Raw genomic sequence first — 25,048 nt, forward strand, 5'->3', positions numbered from 1 at the left:
ACGCTGCAGAAACGAACATGTACACAAGAACATTTACACGACTAATTTGTAAAAAAAAAAAAAATGGCCCTCATTTTAACTCCAGTAAACGTTTCTCATTGGTAGGTTCATTTTTATAGTCATTAACTGTGTAGAAATAACCTTAAGTCATGACTACAAAAAAAAAAAAAAAAAAAAACTATTGCCCAGGAAACAATATACAATTCACTGAACAGGCTGAGCATTTCTGGAAACACGTGATGAAACTTGCCATTAAGAAATTTTACACTGATTAAACCAATCACGAAGCACCATATATCATTTTGAGATGTTGTAAACAATACAAGTAATACCATTGTGAAATGCAAATAATAAATGTATGCAAAACCCACGTGTGACAACTTGCCTCAGTTTGACATAGAAATACCCCTGCCATGGAACAGTTAAAATCTACATTTAGTACCATGGCTGACTTGTCTGAAGGTATCCCGCTTCTTGACCCAGAAGTTACAGGAAAGTTTGGAGAATAAAATTCAGAGATATTTTATTCAAGAAGGTTTTAGAACTGTATAATACTGCGTTTTATATAAATTACTGGATTTCAAATTATTGGAATGTACAAATTCCAACTCACTTCAACATTTACTCAACATCCAAGACTATAACCATTCTAAATGTAACAATGGCAATACTGTAGTTTATATATAATTGGAATGAAATAAACAATGCTTGTTTAAAGTACTTTTGTATTGGCTTTGGTCAGGTGGCACAGACACCCATTTAATATGCATCCTTTGAGTTAAAGGGTCCGCGATTAAAGTTTCCAACAATCCAGAAGTCACAGTTTTATTGAAAATAAAGATCAAACTTTCTCCTACTGAAGGGATTTTAACTGTAGGGATAAGAAAATACACATGCAAAGGAAGCAGGTGGGCCATATATGATAAACTTTATCATACAACAGAAGGGAGAGAGGAGTATTATTTATAAAGTATCATTCACAATAGATTTACAAATATAATAATAACTCAGTTTAAGAAAGAAAAAAAAGAAAAACATGTTATTTACTAAATCAAGACTAAAACGAGACTATTTAAACCTGTACAAGTGTCTTCGTCCACACCCAACAATTCATTCATCGATCCTCCGATGATGACGCCAACGTCCACAATGCACGTTTAAAAGTTCTCACGCTGTATGTACAATGGATCGTCGGGGTTTGGGAGAACATGAAATAAACGAAGCATTTGACTCGCATCAGTTCCAGCATTAATCCCGCCCTTCAGAAGGCAGAATAAGACTGAGCTTGAGAGGAAGACAGTTTCTTCATTTCTCATTTTCTTCATTTGATGTGCAACAGCTTCTCGGTGTCCACTTTTAAGCGTTTGCGTTTCGGTTGTACGACGTCATCGTCAGAGTCCTCCGAATCCTTATCGGCCTCCGCTCGCATCTCTTTCTCCACGACGACTGGGAACGTCTGGTCGGGAAAAATCTCCAGCAGTTTCTCCTCGAAATGCAGACTCACAGCTTTGCCCGCCTCTGCCACTTCCGAGTCGGCCTAGGAGAGAGAGGAGAGGGGAAAGAGTGTGGAAATGTGAGGAAAGACGAGGAGAGAGCGGGTGGAATGCAGGCCCAGGGATGAACGGGTGAGGAGGATGAGGAGGAGGAGAGAAGCACAGAAAGGGTTAAAACTCCTATTTTAGTTGCTTTGGGTGCCAGCACTGCTGAACCCATCGGTGTGGTGTACGAAACATCTTACCTGAACATTACTCTCTTTCTCCTCATCATAAACCTGGATTATTCGAGACATCTAAAAAGGGCAACGACACCACAAAAAAAAAAAAAAAAAAAAAAAATTCAAAAGAAAAGGGGGGAAGAAAGATTTTATACCATCCACACAGTGAGGTCACAGCCTCATCTGTATTTAAAAATGTCCAAGGAGCACAATTTTTGGTTTGCTCATAATAAATGCCTTTCAGTTAGAAGGCATAAGCAAACGGCCTCTTTATATTCACGAAGAAGAAAAACTAGAAGGGGATTTGCCTTAAAAATATGCCTCAAAAACAAACAGTGCCAGTAATGATGACAAACAAACAAACTAAATGCAACACAGATAAATTGGATGAGAAAATTCAGAAATAGTTCACAATAACGTGCTTCTTTGACATGAATGCCACAATCATCAAGTTTTGTGAAGATGGTAAAAAGTCTACCACATTTTACAGTTATCTTCAGACAGAAATAACATTTCAGTAACCCTAGAAATCATCACAATAGCAGTGCTACAGTTCATAACATGAGTGTTTCTACCGTTTAAGCTATTTTTCCCCACAACTAACAATTATTTGTGAATTTTAAGCATACTGTGGCCACTGTGATGAACTCAGACACCCCAAACAGAACAAATCCATCCACTGATACGACCTAAAGTGGACATACAGTACACATCCTTTGGTAAAATAGAAGCCAAAAAATCTCTATAACATTCAGTGTAATAATTGCATATTTGATTCATATATTACCACTGCATTTAAAATGGAAGCTGCCGCAGATGTAAAATTAATGGCATGACTGAGATTTGCTGTCAACTAAATTGTAAAAATAATGTCGTAAACGCAACTTGGCAGGGTTATTATAGGCTAGTTGACAAATTGAAACTAAAACCATTTTCGTAACAAAAACTACCAAAAATGACAAAATTACTAAACCTTCAACTAAAATTCAAATGAAAACGGAAAATATAAAAATATTAATAAAAACTATATTAGTACCTCAATGATACTAAAATAATAGCTTCCAAGATATGTAAAACTGAAATTGAATAATCTGTGTACATGGGATGTGAGTTTGAACGCATCAGAGCCATTTAGTTTTAATTTAAAGTTTCACAGTCACTAAACATGTACACTTTCCATACAGACTCCAAAAAGACCCCAATAAATACAAATATTATGCTAGTGCAAAAGCTGAGAAATTTCACTTATTCTTTAGCATGAGAATGTTCCTCATTACGACTAACAACACTTGCAATTTAAAGCATGCTGGCCATTACATTTTTTTTTTTAAATCAAGACCCACCCAAACTTCTGTTATTAAGAGGAAATACATAAACTCGTGGAGTTTGCTTCATGGGGTCTTGAATGAATGTCAGAAACCGTAAATGACTGTGAAACTGGCATTCATACCATGCATTTGATTGTCATTTTTATTGTTCAAATAAAAACACTGAATAAAACAATAATCAAATGTATCATACCAAAACACTGTGCAACATTAAAATAAACATCCCTTCAATGGCGTGAAACACCACAAAGTGTGTTAGCCCTGTGACAAACACAAGCTCAACATCCAGCAGCTGATTAATGCTCAGCTTGACTGAATCCATTCTTTTAATAGTTAGTACTGGCGACCATAAGAGGCAGTGAACTCATGCAAACCCATCACATGTTCTCATGCTGTGTTGCTTTAGTGTATTTCATACTCTCCAAAAACTAATTTCTTACATGCACCCCAACACAGGTTTAGGACATGCCCCCAACTCACCTCATTATATTTGGCACAATTGCTAAAGACCAGGCGCACGTCGGACACAAACTCTTTGGGGCTCTTGTAATGCAGATGATGTTTATGCTGCAGTTTCCGCTTTACCATGGTCAAATCCATCGGATGCTTTATTATTTTATAGTAATTGGGTACCTGGAGAGAAATCAAGGCTTCAGCATTAAAACTATAATGTTGAACATGGGGATCTCTTCCAAACCATTTCATTTACCCTTCAACTCAACATGTGCATCCCAAATGAAAAAGTACAACTACTAATACTATTTAACAGTATTAGCCAAAAGCAAAAGGTCCATAATGCACTACAGCAAGCTCAGTTTTCTCTGCTCCAGTGTTGTTAGCTAAAACTAAAAGCATTAAAAATTATAATCATTCATTAAACTGACTGAAAAAAAGACTGAAAGCTGTGAAATTTAAATTACATTAGGAATAAAATCTGATAACAATGACATCACTTGTTCTGCCTTAGAAGGAAAATCCCCATGTAGACAGCAGTCTGTTTTAGAACAGAGCCGTGGACTGAAGTAGTCATGAAAGAGCAAAGTGAGGGGGTATATAAGACCAAATCTAATGAAATTACAAAATCATGGTTATTACCCGTCAGCCTGATGCATTATTGCATTCACTCAATAACGTAATTACACAAGAATCATAATCCTGCTATGACAAATAACAGCAGGAAATGGCCCAGAGGCTCAATCCATGTTTGAAAACAAATGATTGGAGTCACTACAGATGTACATGTGAGCGATGTTGCTGTTTTAGAAGCTTTATTGCAGTAGTGTTAATGACCTAGCAGAGACGCAGCAATTAAATATTACTGCTCGTACTGAGCAATGGTCCAATTACACATCTCAGCTTTACCCTTTAAGAACACTTCATCAGAAACATCTGCATTTATGGGAAATGAGGATATTGTGGGCTTGATGGAAACTCACCGATATAGGAACAGGCTCTTGAAACTCTGTACTGAGCTCATGACAAAACACGTGCAGCAGCAAGCGCTCACAACGCTGAAAATACAGGAATAGGAGAGAAGAGGAAACATTAACAATATGCATTTGGGCAAAAACTTGAAATATATTAATGAGGAACTCTGGTGGACAAGCTTTGTAGACCATATCTGATTGCTGGGTCACTAAAGCCCCGGAACTAAAGCGATTCCGGAAAATACACGGGTAATGTGTCCTGACAATTGTTCCCGGGTCGCTAGATTTAGCCCCTTTCACACTGCCAGTGATTACCCGGAATATGTGCGTGCGTTCACACACAACCCGTAAAGGTCCCGTAAAGACACGTGATATCAGGGTGTGACGTGTAATGTACGAGTTGAAAACGCTAGGCACGTTAACGTTCACTTAAGCTGGGGAACGATCTCAGCTACAGCACGGATAGTGAGGAACTAACTGATCTCTGCTTCGTTACAGTTTGCACATTTTTTTTCTCGTCGCGAATGCAATTTTCCGGGTCCAACGTGCAGTGTGAAAGGAGCTTTACTTTGCCCGTCTACTAATTAGGGCTAAAGTACTATGTGCTCCCCAAAGTTGACTCATTTGTTGAATACGATTGTGTTTGTTTCTCAGTGTGACTCACTCGCTGGTCCTCTGGACTCATTGCCGTCTCACTCTTTTCTTTGTTACTGAGTGGATCGTCATCACAGTTGTATTCCATCTCTGGATTTGAGAGACTTCTGCAGAAGGTGCACATCCAGTCTCCACTGCAGCAGAATGAAGGTATAACATCATTTAACACAAAAAGGAATTAAAGCCTTAAAACATTCATACATGTTTGTTTTTACCCTGAAGTCCATTTATTAATATTAGTCAAAGTTTCTGGCACCACAAACAGTCATAATTTAGGTTTTCAAGAATATTTTCCACCCTCTCTCTGACCTACAAGCTGTTAAGCTACTGAACTTTTATGACCACAATATGTAAATGACCTCTCTGTAATGACTGGCTAAACAAATTGGTCAGTTATTTATCTCTCTGCTCAATTTGTTTACCTGAGTTAAGTATTAGTGCAAGGTTTAACAAGCTGTGAAAAAAAATGAATAATTAACAACATAATTTAATATTGATATTATACCACAATGCCTTTTTAGAGCCAACAATCCCCAGTGGGTGCAGTGGTATAACATCAATGCATTCTCTATTCTTTTTCTATTCAATCTGCTTGTTTTCTTTTTATTTATTATAAAAAATGTCTAACACAAGTGCTCTCTATTCTTTTACTATTCTTTCAACTTATTATGAAAAAAACCTTACATGTAATGCATTACTAGACTATCAGACTAACTGAGACTTGTCACAGCACTTACATATCATTGCTCTTTTGTGGATTTTGATTGCTTCTATTTTCCTCATTTGTAAGTCACTTTGGATAAAAGTGTCTGCTAAATGACTAAATGAAAACGTTTATCTTAGAAAACTATGACAATTTGTCACTGGTGTATAAAAAAAAAGAAAAAAAGTAATTTATTTATATGAATAAAATTGCATTAATTGGATTGAAATTTTTTAATTAAATTAAAGGATTTTGTTTTTGTTGGATCTTAAAATGTAAGAATTATAATAAAAATAAATTTTAAACAAATAAAAAAAAAGTAAATTGAATATATAAATTTATAAATAATAAAATAATTTAAGAAATTAAAGAAAAAGTCAATTCTACAGATGGCATCTTAATAAAAATACTAAAATATAAAATAAAAAATACAATACTAGTCAGTTATGATTAGTAAATGTAAAGATGTAAATAAATTAGGGCTGTCAAATGATTAATCACGATTAATCACATCCAAAATAAAAGTTTTGTTTACATAATATATGTGTGTATACTGTGTATATTATATTGTATATATAAATACACACACATGCATGTATATATTTAAGAAGAATATGTTATGTTTATATATTAAATATATTTATATATAATATAAAATATAAGAATATAAATATATAAATGTATATACATGTCAATATTTTCTAAATATAATTTATGTGTGTGTATTTATATATACATAATAAATATACCCTGTACACATACATATATTATGTAAACAAAACTTTTATTTTGGATGTGATTAATCGTGATTAATCATTTGACAGCCCTAAAATAAATACAATCAGCCTTAATGGGAATTTCCTACATGTAGATAATGAATAGCAAATGATCTGCTGTTAACCAAAATGACAGACGCCTAGGATTAAGTGTCGTACTAGAGCACACATTGCTAATAGTTCACCGATTGCACCTTGTAGGGTTCAAACCCATAACCTTTCAGTTACCAGCCCAGATGTTCTACACAAAAACAGCATTAATGCTGAATTAAATGTGTTACATTATCTGTAGAAATAAAGCCACATTCTTTACCTGGGAGAAGATTTGAGTGTTGGGATATGGCAGGTCATGTGGAAGACTTTAGGACAGCGATCACAGCACAGCAGTTCTCCTCCATTCTGGCACACGGCACACCAGTCCTCGTTCGGGTCGTCTTCCTTTCCTGCAGTGGTCTGGCTGTTGGCGTTAGCGGTGCTCCCCTGCTGACTACCATTTGACGCGGTGGTCCCATTGGTTAGAGGTGTGCTGGAGTTTGGCTTCGTACAGGATGAGCGCTGATTGCTCTGTGGTTCAGATTTAACATTTTCACCAAGTGTTCTTAAAATGTCCTGGACTGAACCGGTAGACACGGAGCCAAGGACAGGAAGAGGGGGAGTTAGGCTTCCTTCTGGGCTGCTCATCTGCTTTGAGGAAAAAAAAGAGCAACAGAAAGACATTGTATAACATGAAACAAACTGTATCTCTTAGAACCAGGAAGAAACTGTAAGCTGAAGATAAATACCATGCAAGCACTCCGTCTGCCATCTTTACAGCGCTCGGTTTTGACATTTGCTCCAGAATAGCTACATTCTTCCTCAACTCCCGGTTCCTGTTTGACCTTCACCTGGTCCACTGCCGTGTTTCCCGTCCCAGGTCTGCCAGCTGACCCACAACTGAACCCACACATATAAGCAAAGACAGAAGACACAAATAACAATCTTGCATTCAATGTTGCTTTTTTCAGACATACAGTTTCTTAGCTATAATTAACAACTGCTGATATTACTGCAAGTAATATTATTCAAAGAACAGAAACAAAATGTATTTATTTATTTTTTACTTTAAATGACTGAGGTAAAAAAATGCAAATGCTGACCTGCCCCTGCTGCCCGTGCTTGACGTGCTGGATGGACGAGCTGGAGTGTGAGAATTAGATAAACCTAGAGAAGAAGAGACACGGAGAGCATTAAAAGAATTAAATCTTTTAGAAAAATTAACAAGTTAACTGACATTGTTATAGCTGAGGGCAAAAACCAGTCTAACCAGTCTAAGTTTTAATAATACATATTTTTGTCATTTTCCAAGAGGTACAAAATTAGGGTGCTTTCACACTAGCGTCAGAGTTCGATTCGTTTGGATGATGTGAACGCTGTCTTCCGAACTCGGGTGCACACCCGCGAACTGTACCCGAGTCCGCTTAAAAAGGGTTGTCTGGGTACGTTTCATGTGAACTCCGGTATGGTTCGCTGCTGATGTGAATGCAATCGTACCGAATTGCGGAAGTGAACTGCTATTAATGACGTATTATTTGATAAAAATGTGTGTTTGTGTGTTGCACTCACTTTCCTGACAAGCGTGACTGACTAATTTCTGATTTCTAATTTCTGTTCACCTTCAGTGTTTTTTAGATCTTTTGCATTACATTCGTAAGAAAGACGTAAGTGCCGTTATGTACCGAAGCTTTGTAAACAAAACTAATGGTTCAAAAATGTAAATATATAAAAGTGCAGAGAGCAATGTTATGCATTTGCCACCACCTCCTGCGCCACCGTTAGTAAGCAACGGGGTAAACAGCTGCTGGCTTGATGACGCAAACAAACAGCGGTTCAGACCCAAATAAAATAATATGATTGTAGTCCAGCGGGGCAGGGGGAGCAATCGAACTCTGGTTCGGACCAGGCAAGCGAAACCTTTCATCCATTAATTTTTTTTTTTCAATTACCGAAAACTGTTTTTTGATAGTTTTTGTTATCGTAACACTGGTGCACAGCAATGCATGTATATGCTAGCTGGAGTTGTTGGCGAGATTGGCACATAGGGCTGGTAATAATGCTCATGGGGCTAATGCAGCCTGAGCCCCAGGGTTGGTGCATATAGTTGGATGGGAGACTTGGAGCCTTATGGAACCAGAGGCACTGAGCTGGGCAACTAGCGTAGCCTTGGCACCCCAGGTTGGTTGGGTAGGAGTTTATGCCATATAGTACCAAAAGCAAGATGAATATGGCATATATTAAGCATATATAAATATTATACATAGCAAATTCTGATGTGCATGAATATTTCATGACATTATTTAAATGCATGCTAATTTCTACGAACATTTGGAATCCAAACAATTCATGTTAAAAATTGACCCAGAAAGTACCTGACGATCCTGGGGAATGTGTAGAAGGTCCCGGTGAGGGATTGGTGGGGCCAACAGCAGGATATGAACTAGCAGAAATATATCGACTGAGAATGTGATCCAGTGTGCTCGAACCGGCATCTTCAAGCTGAAAATTACAAAAACAAAAATTTGTTTTTGCAACACATGAGCTCTAAATCAATTTAGCTTTGTTTAATTTTGCTTCAGATAGGGAAGCGTCTGTTATATAAAAAAACAATAATAGCAGATCCAAGAATAGGGATTGTCTTTGTCTCGTTGCCTTAGGTGCCTTAAACCTAATTATGTTTAAAATCTTTATTGCATTTAGGCCCAAAAGTTATTACATTTAAATGCTTTATTACATTTAATCCCAAATGTTATTATATTTAGGTCCTTTATTACATTTCCACCCGATTATTAGATTTGTATCCTCATGATCACACTTTCTGGGGGTTGAACTTATAACCCTTGGTTTACCAGGCCAGATCTATAACCACTAAATCATTCTACAACATCCAGTCATCTCACAATCAGTCTAAGGAAATGCAATAGTACATTACCTGAATGGGAGGGATGTCGGGCAGGCAGGGCAGGTTTTCGGGGTTGGTGACTGATGGTATAAGCTCTATGGGGCCAATAACAGGACTAGTGGGGCCACGGTGAATGTGGGCATTAGCCATACTGGCACTGGTGGGACTGGTGGGGTTGGCAGCACTAATGTTGTGTAGCGACGCCACAGGGAAGGGCCCAGCATGCCCAGGATTAGAGTGCTATGAGGGGAAAAAAGGGAAAGGTGTTGGAAAATGGTGAAAAAAAAAAAAAATTCATACAGCAAGTACATTTACTTTTTTCTGAATGTGGAATGTGATGTTGTTTTTATTAGTCCTGTGTGAAAGGCAAGAAACCTCTAAACCTAAACCTCTATATTAAAAACTCTGAATGTCTATATAAATATAATTAGAGTATGAATAAGAATGTGTAATCAGTAGGGCTGGGCGATATGATGTTAACAAATATCGACGATGTCTTGTAAAAAGTAATGTCAATGTCAACAGTCAGGTAACAGATGATTATCAACATTATCGAAGAAAAAAAAATTGACAAATGATAAGCCTAGTAAGTTGCAAAAAATATTTTACATAGCCCCATAGTCACCATACAGGTCTTTTTGCATGCAAGAATTAAATAAATTTGTAGGAGGGTTGAGAATCAAAAAGCTATTCCAATTTAGGAAATCAGATCAGATGCGTTAGGTCAGGAATTAAATTACATTTCGATTCTGCTTCTCGGTTTCTGTACAAGCATTTATTGTGATTTCAAAAAGTTTCAACTGCAAGAAGAAGAAATAGAACTCACTTCTGCACTCGTGCACTGTTTTCTGTTTTCACACACACAAAGCGCGTGCAAAAAAGCCACTTCTTAAATGCGCGAACATTGGACTGAGCTCTCTTTCTCATATTCTTACACGTTCGAATGGACAAATACACACAGAATTATATCAAAATATCCCATAAATACAATCAGTTATGTCTTAAGTGAACGTAAAGAGTTGAGAAAGAAAACAAGGGTGTATTGCATGCATGCATTGACAGCAGCCGCTGCCGCCAGTCATTATAATGTTAATCAAAGAACAAAATAATGAAAATCCCTCACTGATCTTGACTGAATCACTTTTGTAACCTCTGTTTATATTTTATTTGCCTGTTGTTTGGCGCTGACTACTGTAATGTCAACATGCATCCGATTATTTTGGAGACGTGTTCCAATGTAATTTATCCTTATTTAGGGTATAGGCCTATTCTATTTTGATCTGCAGTTTAATAAATGTTAAACAGAAAAAAGACAAAAAGTAGCACTGCATGCGTTTCTGAATATTTATTTAAACAGACTGTATAATGATGAAAAACCACAAACATGACACGTAGGCTATAATTAAAATAAGCAAATTCCTTCAACACACATTTCAGTACAATATTTGTACATATTTTTTAAACTGTGTATACAATATAATTATGTTTAATTAAGCTGAGATATAGCATTATAAATTCTTAATTCATTTGCAATAATACTATGAAGTTTTGTTGCAAACAGATGAAGACATTAGGCTTCTGCATGCCATTCAACATGCACGTGTTCAGAGTTTCGGAAGCCCAACACTGAATATCATATTGTGGGCATTGAAATTTAAATTACTCTGCTTCTAAATAAATGAAGCAGTTATTTTTATTTCGTTAAAAACAGGTCAATAGAGACCTCCGAACTAATAGGCTACCAGAAAGGGAAAAAAAAAAAAATTACGTTTTTGCTCAGAATTCATTTTTAATCCCTGCATGATTTTAGTCATACGATAAATATCAAATATGTTATAGCTTGACTACAAGTTTAAAAACAAAGCTGCAATTGTTATAATTAAGGGAAATTAAACTTACCATCATGAAACTTGTCTACACAAGCGATAATGCCAAAAAGAAAGAGAAACATCAAAAAATAGGCATATTTTATTCAAGACATTATTATATGACATCAACATGCATTTATCATTCTTACTATCACCGCCAGAATGTCCAACTTTACCATGATGAACTTAAAATTGGGTTCTATTATTTTCCCTCAACAGTTCTCCTCACAAAACAAAATTAATTTCAAACAGAAATTTGATAAGAACAGAGGGGAAATTATTAGCAACACCAAAATAACAGCAAAGCTAATGTTTTCTGTTAGTTTAAGCAGAAACTAAGAAAAGTAAAACCAAACTTTGTGGTAATAATTAAGACCAAACTGAACCTGGTGTGTGTTTATGGTGCATGTCAGCAATGTTGTCTCGGCGGTGGCAGGACGTGGTGGAGGTGGGGCTTAGATAGACGATATTATCGGATATCACAATATTTTTAAAGGCGATTATCGATAAGATATTTTTGACATATCGCCCAGCCCTAGTAAGCAGCGCTAAGAAATTACTCACTACTTACTCAAATAATGACACAGTATGTGTTAAAACTGGCTGTTTAAAGTATTAAACAACATACATTTTTATTTACTGGTTTAATAAATAATCTGAAATGTTTATTTTATGAATTATATTAATAGATATTTATATTAATACCTATTTTGCCATAATACATTCTTACATTAATTTAAACTAAAAATATTTAATTTAAATAAAACTATTTAAAATATAGAAATATTAATATTATGAATATATAAAAACACATTTTCATATATGAGATTAATATCAGTAGCACTGTCCTGTATAATGATTACATTATTGTTATATAGATTCTACATACAGACAAACTGTCGTTTAATATGCAGCAAATATTTTTCTAAAGTAAACACTGCTCATATTTTAACACTGTTCATATTTTTAAGTTTCCAATCCTGGGCTTTATGTCATGTGACCTACAGGAGCCAATGTCACATGCTTTGTTGGTGTCAATAACAGAAATGCTCTCTCTCCTTAATCATAATAATTACCTAATTAAAAAAAAAAGTAGTAAACTATAAATAAATAATATAGTATGATATTTCATACACTGTTTCAGACATAATAAAATTAGGGTTGCAACGAGGCAGAAATTTTCCGGTAAATGTTAGAAAAACTCCAGTCATTTTGGAAATGTTCCAGGATTTTTTTTTAAATTTCAGAAATGTTTGGAAATTTACCAGAAATGTTCCACCCTTTGCAACCCTAAATAATATAAATAAATAAATAAAACAATCAAAAACAGAGAAGGAAAAGAGAGAAAACGTCTTAAAATGTTGGTTTTTATAATATGACCTGCAAGAGTCTCTGCACTGACCTGTCTCTGTAATTGAGGCTGCATCATAGGAAACGGTTGCCCGTTGAGTCGGGGCTGCGCTGAAGGCATGCGGTTCTGCGCTGATACCATGCGCAGGTGATGAGGTGGATACATGTGGGAGGAGCCATTGACCCCACCCCTCTGGAGGGCCTGCATACTAATGAGCCTTGGTGGCTGAAAAGCGAAACAAAGGAAGAAATGACAACAGGGCCCTTAGAACAACAAATCATACAATCAGGAATAAACACGTCGGATGACTATAATTTCAAAATCAACAAATATTTATAAGAATAAACAAAATATAATTTTGCTGACACTCATTCTGAACAAATTTTACAATTATTTTAAAATTAAATCTTCATTTAAGAATGTAGTGTTTAACAATGTTCATCTGACAAATATGAAGCTTAACCAGAAAGACCTTAATGGTCATCAACTTTCACCGAAAAACAGAGCTGGTCAACCAGGTTTTCCAGCTTTACAAGCTTTCCTAGTTAAACAGCACATCTATACTGGTCCAGAATAAACCAGACAAGTGAGGAAAAGCAGAAAAGATCTAATCTCTAACTTACCGGTTGCTGTATACTGGTTATCTGTGGTGGACCTCCTTGTCTGGGGTGCTGGGACATCTGTGTGGCGATGCGCATCTGCTGCTGAATTTGTTGCTGATGCTGCTGTTGTTGTTGCTGCTGCTGCTGCTGCTGTTGGTGGTGCTGGTGCTTCTGGGCGATTGCAGCCTGCTGCATGTGCTGCAACCTCAGCTGGGCCAGGTTGATCTGTCCTGAGTGCTTACCTGGGTGGTTGTGACTGGGAGAGATCTGCTGATTGACCATCATTTGGGGAGGGGGAGCAGTATGTGGCACTTTTTCAATTACCAGATTGCCTGGATAAAAAAGGAGAGAAGGCATCAATGCACCTGAAAGCATATAAACGCCTATTCACACCATGTTCTGAAAAAGTAAAAAAAAAAAAAAAAAAAAAAAAAAACTATTTTGATAGTTTGGGGAAAAAATATTAAATTTTATAATATCAAATAAATGAAAATGATGCAGTATGATATTCCTATACTACTAATAATAAATGTTTATTTAAAAAATATGTAAATAAAAATACAATAATATGATATTTCAAACCAAAATGTTTAATTTTAATACATATAAACAAAACAAAATGCATTACACTAAAATAAAATAAAATAAATTAAATAAAAATTAAATACTTTATTATGATATTTCAGAAACAATGTTTAATAAAATAAAAATAATAAAATAAAATAAAAAAATTGTAGAATTATATTTCAGACACAATGTTTTAATTTTAAAATGTATTAAACTTGGTGTAAAGGGGCTTTTGCTCTCAGCGTGCTACAAAAACAGGCTTCAGCTGCAAGTTTAGTTAGTGTTGAGTCAGTACCAAGGTTAACCACATTCTTGGCCCAGAAGGTGGGGTCACAGAAGAAGCGGACTGCTCCATTACTTTGAGGTACTGGGTCCACACGGGCCTTCATAATGAAATGCAGCTGGTATGTGATCTAGAGTGTTGACAAAATCCAAAAAAAGCAAATGAGGAAAGACACAAAGTACAGAATAGCAATGCTGTTTGTCATTTAAGTAACTGATGTCAGAAAGGTCCAGATCCTGATTAAACAACATGTGCTAACCAATCTCTTGCTGTAGAGCAGGGCTGTGCTGCTTCCATTGCTGATGGCCCAGTTGGTAAAGTTGAGCACATGGATGATCTGCTGGGCCAGGCAGCTGATGTCCCTCTGTTGGCTGAACAGCTTCATACTCCTCTCTTTGGTCACACTCTTTACACAGTGATGGAGCGAATGATAAGGGAAATGAAGAATATTATGAATGACTGAAAACAAACAAATTCTGGGCCTCAAAATGATCAACTTTCTAATACCAAACTAGGAACCATTAACATCAGATGCAGAGAGGCAGGGGAATTGTGATCAATGTCCAGAACAACAAAAACTAGACTTGCGGCTTGTGCACAACAAAACTAGATAAAGCGCAACTAAATCACCAGTGTTATTTTAGTATTCTTTTTTATTAAAGTATTTAGAATTGCCTTTTATTTTTATATTGTTTTCATTTTTATTTAATTGTATTTATTTAATTTTAATTAGATTTTTAGTTAATTCCTTTTAGCTTAAATTTGTTTTTATTTCAGTTTTTTTCAGTTAGTCCCAAAGCAAGTTTTCAACTTTTTTTTTTAAAGTTTGTCATATAATATTTATAGCTTGTTACAGCTTAATTTTGTTCAATGAAAATAATTTTTAAAAGTTTTACTTTCCAACAAGATCACTGGTTTATGCTGAAGAGTACAATGTGTTAATGTGACACAGATTCAGATGTCTGTCACACGGCACACTTTATACTCCATCCATCTAAAACTAAATCTAAAAACTGAGAATTGTATTCAGTGTAACACCACCTCACTGCATCAAAGCAGTAAAGTAGTCTCACTGCTCTGCTCTGCTCTTAGGTCAGAGGAAATTAAATGTGGGCAGTTTCTGATGTCTGGAGTCAGAAGACAATCCTCATAAAGTCTGTTCACAAGCAGTCACAAATGACACGTTTATACCAGGGAAAGATAGCATCGGTCTCTGCTGCCCATTTGTGATCGGATCACCAGAAATAGACATTAACATCAGGCGTAAATATAGATTCTGGTTGCTTAAAGTTTCACCACACTTGAAGGGCTTCATCAGTTATGAGATGAGAAGAGTGAAGACTCCCTGAAGATGTAACATCAAACACTGTGACATCTGCAGGGCTCGATTCATCACAGACTGGTGTGAACTGGAGTAAAAGGTGTCAATTGGGGCTAAATTGGGTTGAGCCCTGAAGGAAAGTGTTGTAGGTGTCTAATAAGCAGCACTTCCCTTTTCAGCCATCCATCAAACCATCTATCTTCAGTGTCCAAACCCTTCCTCGAACATGTCATTCTTGTCCTTCAGATGTCGATACATTGTTGTATCGTGCCCCGAGGAGTACATACTTCTGTCTTACCTCATCCATTTCTAAACTCAGGTCATTTTGTTTGTACCCTAGCAGTTTTGCTCCAATTCACACCATCAGTAAAAGATTACTCGCAAGATCTATAGCATGTGATAAGATTCACAAAAGGTGGTTGCTGGAAAAACACAATGACTTTGATTGCACTAGGTATTAACATGCATAACAGGTGATCCAATCACAAATGGTCAGCTGAGACAAATCACTGTTTTCATCTAGAATTACCATGTAGCTCCAATGCATCACCTGCGAGCACTCAGGATCACATTTCATCTGATCAATACATGCATCATTTACTGCACCATGTGTGTTACCGCATGTTAAATATCCATAAACCACAAACATGACATCTTGAAAGCTTGTTATTTTTAGTGACGCAGCTTCAACAACTAATCTTTGAATACACTTGCATCACATGATCTACATTTATTAATTTAGCAGACGCTTTCATCTAAATTGAATGATCTGTGCCTCTGCATAAAAGGCTTTTAAAATTCTCTCTTTTAAATACACAGTTGTTTTCTTTAAAGTTGTAACGGGTCCCCAGTTGAAAACCTTTGTTTTGTTGTAAAGGTTGATTGAATGGTCTGCAAGCGGTCTTTGTCGTTTGATCCAGTTTACACACACACACGCATACACATATACATACATACATATATATATATATATATATATATATATATATATATATTATATATATATATATATATATATATATATATATATATATATATATATATATATATATATATATATATATACACATATATACATATATACATATATATATATATATATATATATATATATATAATATATATATACATATTATATATATATATATACACACACACACGTTAATCCCTCCTATCAATAAGTGTGTTTCCATTACAGATTAGTGCAAAATGTTTGCAATATTTTATAAATGAAAATAAAAAAAATATCGAAATGACAGCGTTTCCATTAAGTCCATGTTATGCGACTAAAACATTAATTCTTTTCTCGAGTCATGACAACTGTTGTTGGTATATATTGCAGCCACCACACTAGCCATTATTTTTAGTCGAAGGAGACGTAGATGTGTATCTTTAGCAAAGCAGCGTGGAGAGCTGCTTCTGAAACGTGTCATGGCATGGCTGTGTAAACAAGCACTTAGAGTGGTCGTGATCAGCTGTGACAGAGCCGTAATGCGCTGCAGATGTGTGCTGTGTAAATAAGGGGTTATTCAAGCATTAATAGCAAGGAAAGCCCCTTACACTTGTGAGTGGCCATGCATGAGGTATTTCTTGAAGGTTATAGTACTTTGAAGAATGATCGTGAATTTTACGTACACCAAGTAAGCTGTAAATGCAGAAAAAAAGTTTCCATTGCAGTTTTGCAAAATATTCCTCCATTGAATTGGCTGAAAAACCACCTCATGGAAGCATAAAAGCGCGAAATTGACGAGTTTCAATTGGATGTATTTTCAATTCGCAATTTCAATTTGCAAAATTTGAAAGGTAATGGATACGCAGCTAATGATGCTTTATTTGTTATGTCTTAACCGTCCGTGCAAACTTCTTTTAACTGGAATTTCAGACTTGCTGCCATTGGAAATCAAGTATTTTCTGATGCCTGTATTCTTACCTCCAACTGCTGCAGCAGAGATTTGCCTTTCTTGTTGATCTCATTGATCAGAGTAAATACTGCTATTTTTATCTCATGTTCAACCTTCTTATGCGTCTCAGAAACTTCTTTAATTCTAAAGTGGAAAAGGAGAACAAAATACATAAATTTTTTACATTCATTACATTAAGTGCATAAAACAATAATTCAATCATGTCCAGGCACTTTTCTTTAACAGAAAAAACAAGATCTATAAATTTCATCGGATAAAACTGATGGAAATTATGCAACGGAAGTCCTACCTGTTTTGCACCTGAGATGCAGAAAACTCCACAAAGTTTCTTTTGTCTTGCAACTTAGTCATAAAGGCCTCAATGATTCCCTTCTGGTTTTGAAAGGCTTCTTCTAGAAACTGGTACCTACAAAAAAAAAAAAGAGGTGGTGGAGGTGAAGATTATCTTATATGGTGCGTTTATTCAGACTTTTCTGGAGCTATAAACTGTCGTCTGATCTATTCCTTTAATACCATGCTTTTGTTCTAGGTCTCTCTTCATTTAATTTTCTTGCTCAAAAAGGCTTTCATACAGTGCCAGATGATTTAATACAGGTGAAGATGATCATTATGAAGATGATGATGGTGTGTGGTTACTGTAAATACTGTGGTCCAGCTGACCTGTGTTCTTTGTGTTCAAGTAGCTGGCAGTCTCTGCAGGTTAGAGTGTCACATGTCTCGCAGAAGAGCTTGAGGGCCTCTTGTTTGTGTACCGGACAGAAGACAGGTCTCTGGCCTGACGTCCCAACCGATTCTGCAACACAGAACCACCGAAGTCAAATTCATTTTTTCCTGCTCATTTCTTCCCCCTACCCTCTATTCTCCCATATGTCTGCCATATGTTCTCATATGCCCCTTGCCAATTAAAATGAGGGAAACTAAGTGGGTTAGCTTTAATGAAAACCGTACAGGCTGAGCAAGCGACTCACTCAAAACTCTGCCTGTTTCCATAGCAACTGTACTACGATTCAGTCTGCTAAATGTGCAAAATAGAAAAATACAAACTACAACAAGACCACTAGACCAAAGCCGAATGTTTCAGCATAATGAAAACCATCATATCACATCTTCCAAGCAAATATAAGCAATTGAACATGCAAATGAATTAGCTCCTAGCACATACCAGAAGATACTTCCTCTTTTTTGCGTATTTTATGGTCTTTAGTGAATTTGACCCGTTGATGTGCTTCAATGCAGGTTTTACAGAGCCACTCCCCACATTCAACGCAGAATCCAATGGCACTGGCATCATCTTCACAGCTGGTGCAGACCTGGTACAGAGCAAATAAATGACATCTCTTAAAATAATGACCAGGGGACTGATTTATTGACTTAAAACTCAAAAATTAATGAACGATAGCATGCAAACAAATAAAGCCAATTAATCTAGGGGTGTGAATACCAACTGATTCATTCGTTTCCATTTGATTTAAGAGCAATTTGAGTTAAATTTCAAAAAATGACTTTCTAAAATACATTTATGGTATACTTTCTGACTAACGCAAACATTTTTATTTAAAAGCCATTTCAGGGCTGATGTCAAGATTTTTTAACAGATGCAGTTGTTACACTCTACTTAAATCAATATCACAGGGCTGATACTGACCTGTGTAGAGTTCTCCACTGATGTGCTTGTGGCCTCTGAAGTGTCCTTGACAAAGTAATTGTCCACCATGTCAATCTGTTTGTACTCCTGATGGCATACCGTGCAACGCATGACGTTCACTGCACAAAAACATGAAAAAGGAACAAAGAAAAACACCACAGAGTTAGAAAAGTCTGGAAACAAACAGAAGAGTGCTTCACCCTTTTATACTCTATAGTCATGCTACTATTTTTAAACAGTCCTCATTTGAATCCCTGGACAAAAACTGGTATTACAGGAAAACAAAGTAAAAAAAAAAAAAGATGAAAATTAAATTAAATTAAATTAAATAGTAAACCATTACTTGGTTCATGACATTTTTCAGGTTCTGTTCCCAATATAATTATTTCTTTTTTAATAGTGGGTTGTCTGAATGACTAGTTGTCTTTTCGGTGTTCAGGGGGTCCTGGTTTCATGTTCACCTGACCCTAGGTCTGATACGTTTATTTAAGGCACTTTCTGGCATTTGTAAACAACTGAACAGAGTGCAACAGAATGAAACTACTTGGACTGGTAGAGTAGCTGACCATCAAGACACATCTCTAATTGCTACGGAAATGCTTTTACAACTAGAAAAAAAAAATCATGACATAAGTATGTTCAACAGCAACAAGAAAGAAAAAAAGAAAAGATCTGCAGTGGTGATCAGGAATGTGATTGGACTGACCAATCAACAAATAAACTGGTGACTTCTTTCTGGCACAAGTGTATAAACTTACAACCTAAGACTAAAAGATACAAATTCAAAGGCTTCAAGAGTTTTCAACAGTAATGCTGTCTTCTTATGCATTTAAAATCCAAAAAGGGATTTTGATTTATCAATAATTCATAAGGTTTTATTACCCATTATTGCCATCTGCAATAACTAAGAGTCAGCTCTTTGTGTGCGTCTTGCAGCAGCATTTCACCACAAATAATGATCTATTCATAAAACTAATTTAATTCAATCCTAATTTAATTTGAAAACATATTGAGGGATTGGACACGCACCTCCCCCATCCATCACATGCAACACCCCCCACCTCTTTTCCCTGACAGCCCATCAATCCCCCCACAAAGCTACAGCTAGAACCAGTCCAAACCGGTTTGAGCCAGTTTGCACTGGCTCATACTGCTTTCAGCCGGTTTCCCCTAAGCACCCAGCTGCAAAACCCCGCTGATGATTGGCTGGGGAGAGCAGCTGGAGACACACTGCACTGAAACACAGTGCAACTCACAGCTGAGTTACTCTGTACTGATATTAACTGGAGGCAATGGTGCATTGCCTGAGGCACATTAATTCATATGCAGACCCCGGGAATGCAATCAAATTGCCTTATTATTCAAAACCAAGGGTTATAAACCACAAGGGTTATGAACTATCACAACCAGGTTATGATACACTTATTACTATTATGTTTGAGATCAAAACAGGTGATTGTTAGATTTGACATTTTTAAATTTGTAACAACTGATTTGTTAAGATTCAATAGCAAAATTCATATGATAGCACTAACAAACTAGAGCACATTATGGAAGTTTTGGCTTTAAATTTCATAAACGTGGTGTATATTGACAAAAATGGGTTGCTGGTGTTTACATTTCTTCAGAAGGATTTATTTGCTCTGGACACCAAGGAAAGTCTCCATGAAGTGTCTGAAAGCAAAGCAAAGCAAACTACGCAGACGGCTACAGTCCGGCTGAGAATAATAGTTTGACAGCTGCAGTTGGACAACATGCTTGAGTACAACAAAGTGCTTGTTGAGATTCTACAAGCAGCAAATTGTGTGTCATGCAGTTTTCTCAGTCAGTTACTGTGATGAGTCACGCTGGTAAACTCTGAGTTACCTCCTCCTGAACTTTAATTAAACGTCTACGACAAGCCCAAAACAAACCTGGCAAGTGAACGAACCCGTCAATTACTGATCCCAAAAAAATTACGAGTAAACTACCAAATAATATAGCTCAAGTTTAGGGCATCATTTATACACACACTAAAAATAAAAAAGAAAAGAACAAATACTACAGAATGATGACTGTTCTGAAATTCTTAAGCTTCAGAAAATGTTGATCGTCCACTTTAGACCATCAAATTAAATAGTTGATTTTTTTTTTTACATTTTTAATTTTGCATCCTTGTTATCAACATTTCAGAAATTTACAGTTTAAAACCATGACTTCCGTCAATAAAGAAAAAAAATCAAATGTATACAATTAAAAAGCAATGGTAATAGGGTTGCAAAAAAAAATCACAATTCCAGAATAATCCTAAATAACTCTCTAATCTACTTCCATTCTATCTACTTGTTTTCTTTTTATTTATTAAGAAACAAAATAAAACTTGACCCTCTAACACTAGCTCAGTCTATTCTATTTCTTTGTATGTACTTTTTATTATTTTTATTTATTAGAATATATATATTCTAATAAATATACAACAATAAATGTCAATTACATTATCACAAAATTAATTACATACAAATATTTGTTTGATCATTTTCCATACTATAACTTTGTTAACAGGACTGAAAGACTGAGCTTGATGATTTTTTAACAATTTGCATAAAAAAGAACAAAAAGCCTGTATTATTTATTTGTTTTTGCCTATTAAAATTAGTTAATAAATAAAAATGATGAATCGAATATCAATTAAACAGAGTATGTCCCAAATCTGACATTAACTATGTTTCCATTCAAAGATTCAAATTGAACTTGTGCGCAAAACTGGAATATCGCATTAAACAATTGCAAATAAAGCACCGTTTCCATCCAACAAGTCAAAGAGAACAAAATCGTCACTTCCTGATAAACTGGCACTAAGTATCCCCAAGAAAAGTAGGAGAAGCCACTTAATATAATTTTTAAATGATAAATTACTTGCACCTCAGAGCAAGCAGACGAAACACAATAAAAGCTGCCATTGCTCTCGGAGGTGGATGACAATAATACGAAATACTTTGATGACAGACTTTGCTCAGACATTTCAGAAGGACCAAAACAACATTTCAGATGCTGTGCAACAAAATTGGTCCACTGGTTAGTCAAGTTATCCCATCCCATTGTGCAAAGTCACATGACTTTTTTTGATGCGCATGGTGGAATTTATTCAGTAAATGTATACTTTATGCGCATTTTTTTTCTTATCAGATAAAAAATACGTTTCTTATGCGCATTTTTAGAATTTACGTGAATCTTGGCATTTCCATGTGTAATAATCAAAAATGTGCAACATAAAAAAAAAAATAGTTGGATGGAAATATACCCTAGCTATTGTATGATTTTCATTTTTGGATACATTCAAGATGGTAAAGACCACTGAATTGGGAATCTTAAGATAATAGTTTAGGCTATGTCTAATCAATCACACTACAAAAAAAAAAAAAAAAAAAAAAAAAAAAATACGAAAATAACATGGGATTCATGTCTGTAATGCATTAAAATGTAATGTGACACCCAGTGTAGCCTATTCAATTAAAGCAAATAAACCGAACAATACAAAAATATGTCCTCAGTTTTAATACTTCTGTTCAGTGGAATGAACTTTTCAATGTGATACACTGACAAAATATTCTGCAGTGTAATGAGCACTGATCCAATATTATCAGATTGATCTGACTGCATTTAGTAATAACAGTGAAGACACTGCTTGGTGAAGTGAAGAGGTTAAGATAAATTAAAGTCTTTGGGCTTTAATAAATATACATCAGTGATCCCTTATATGGGCGAATAAACACACAAAAAAATTAAAATAGCTTTACATGCAGCAGCTAATGCAGAGTTCATCTATTATTAACAACAGTGCACGGCGCTAACTTATTATAAGAAACGCAAGCATAATGAATAATACACTGCACTCAGGAGTCAACAGCAAAGCAAGTGCTTGACCAAAAAGTCAGGCTGATCGTTTCATACTTCCACTGCACCAATAATGACACAACACGGTGATAACGCTCCAACAAACCACGCTAAAACAAAGCCATCCATCACAAATCGACCACCACAGCATTGCTTCTAGCCTGATTTACAAGCAAAAAATGGGATGACACAGTGTGCATTGTCAAAGAAAACCATTGTGCATGAATGACAACATGAGTTAAGGTCACAGGCCACGACCCCTGCATTATCAGACCCCTAGCCGTTTAGATTTGCATTATAACATACATTGCTTTATGTGAGTGTACTGCAATGTATTTGAATAAGGTTGGATATACAAATATTTAACTTTATATATACAGCTGTGCAATAACAGTTCACATTTTGCAACGGCAAAAACAATCACATCCTAGATCTCCAAGAGTATATATTGCTTTATGCAAGCATATATAATTATTGCAACAATATTAATTGTGACAGAGAATTAATCAGTAGTACATTGCAAGAATGTAAAAAAAATACAAGGTTTAACCAAATTAGGCCTTTAAGATTAATGCAGAAAATGAATGAATTAATTAATAGCTATATAACGGTACAGTACTGTAGTGGGTTCCAAAAAACATTTTTTACAATTATTTGCAATAAATAGTATAAATAGCAGAAAATCATGCTATTTTTACAGTTTAAATAGAATCTATCGCTATTTGCATTTAGTATAAATAACTTGTCGCTAAGAAAATACCGCTATTTTCACTTAGTGCAAATAGCCGCTGCCCTTAACCATAATATAAATTAGGTCTTTATGCGTAAAAATATATGGCTGCTTATCCAATTTTAGTATAGGGTCCTTTCCTTTGCGCATATTTGGGAGTCGGAGGCATCTAAAAGACTGAAAACAACTGGGTTACAGCATCCACAGGTACACAGAGAATATTCTGATGGTAATTAACTAACTTCACATGACTTGCAAAACTGTAGTTAACCAATAAATTCTGACAGCTAACTCACCTGTGCACTAGAATAATACAATCCGTAACTGTACGTGTTAAACACCGATCTCACATGTACTTATGTGATTGACTGCATGCTATCATGTGTGATCTGTTGAGCAACGGATGGTTTCTGGATTGCTGGGGACAGAACTGGCGAAGCTAACTTCCCTTTTCCTAACTTACCAATACGAGTGTCCTGTCCGTGGGGCCCTTGCACCGGGACGGTGATCTTTCGCTCCGGCTGCGGGATGCACTTGAGGCAGAAGGAGTGCAGGCAGGGCAGGAGTTTGGGTTCACAGTCGCGGTTCTGGAGACTCTGTTTACACACAGCGCACGTATCCAGCAGGTTTATCGGGGCGGCAGGGGTTGAAGAGGAGGAGGTTGAGGATGCTGGTGGAGGAGGCGACATCTCGTTGATGAGAGCGGGTGATGCGCCAGCAGCGGTGCTGTCCGCTGAGGAGGAGGAGGAGGACGGCGGCGGTGGCTCGGTGCTCTCGGTAGTCGGGGTCTCGTCTGTAGCTCCGCCGCTGCTGGATGTCGTCAGCGCTTGGGGAACGGTCTCTTGAGACTTGGGCTCGTCTGCTCCTTCCTTCGGCTCCGAGTCGACTAAAATCACCGCGTCTGGGTCCTTTGAGCCACCGTCTCCGTTATCTTCTGTTCCCGAAGCCTCTACCTCCATATTTGCGGAGCTCTCCGTACAATCTTGGCCTTTGTTGTCCGCCATCTTTGCTCCTCTTTGAACCGCCTGACGTTCGACGCACTCAGAAAATCCGACGGGTGTGACGTCATGCCGTCGCCCTCGTGTTCGTCACAGAGAAATACAGATTTACAAAATAAATAAAAAGTAAAACAATGGACCTTTTTCACAAGACTGTGATGCGTTTAACGGTCATAGGCATCGTAAGGTTTTTTTCATATTTGTATTTTTTAAGAGATGTATGTACATTTATAACACTATTCTTTGTATTATATTACCTTTGCATCAAATTACAAAAAACTAGTTAACAATAATGCGCGGGTGTTTCTAATGCAGCGTCTATCGTTCTCTCTTCTGACTGCCATTATCAGT

The 25,048-nt window shown here is 36.2% G+C and overlaps 1 protein-coding gene across 6 annotated transcripts; it reads right to left on the minus strand.

The window, feature by feature from the left end:
• Positions 1-506: 506 nt before the first annotated feature.
• Positions 507-24,764, minus strand: LOC109080588 (E3 ubiquitin-protein ligase TRIM33-like). Of its 6 annotated transcripts, none has more exons than XM_042729374.1 (21): positions 24,163-24,763; positions 19,097-19,215; positions 18,614-18,761; positions 18,112-18,244; positions 17,741-17,857; positions 17,460-17,574; positions 14,468-14,614; positions 14,221-14,338; positions 13,380-13,690; positions 12,808-12,981; positions 11,437-11,451; positions 9,568-9,777; positions 9,008-9,134; positions 7,739-7,802; positions 7,385-7,535; positions 6,916-7,283; positions 5,134-5,257; positions 4,479-4,553; positions 3,523-3,675; positions 1,739-1,789; positions 507-1,537 (listed from the first exon to the last, which is right to left on the minus strand). In XM_042729374.1, exons 1-21 carry the CDS (start codon positions 24,701-24,703, stop codon positions 1,322-1,324), a joined length of 3,477 nt encoding a protein of 1,158 aa, XP_042585308.1. In that variant the 5' UTR covers positions 24,704-24,763; the 3' UTR covers positions 507-1,321. The 6 variants fall into 6 exon arrangements, with proteins under 6 accessions (XP_042585308.1, XP_042585307.1, XP_042585312.1 ...); XM_042729373.1 differs by having other exon boundaries at positions 6,916-7,286; XM_042729378.1 differs by lacking the exon at positions 1,739-1,789 and having other exon boundaries at positions 6,916-7,286; positions 24,163-24,764.
• Between the last annotated feature and the right edge of the window lie 284 nt (positions 24,765-25,048).

Source organism: Cyprinus carpio, chromosome B8 (assembly GCF_018340385.1).
Source record: "Cyprinus carpio isolate SPL01 chromosome B8, ASM1834038v1, whole genome shotgun sequence".
Classification (NCBI taxonomy): domain Eukaryota; kingdom Metazoa; phylum Chordata; class Actinopteri; order Cypriniformes; family Cyprinidae; genus Cyprinus; species Cyprinus carpio.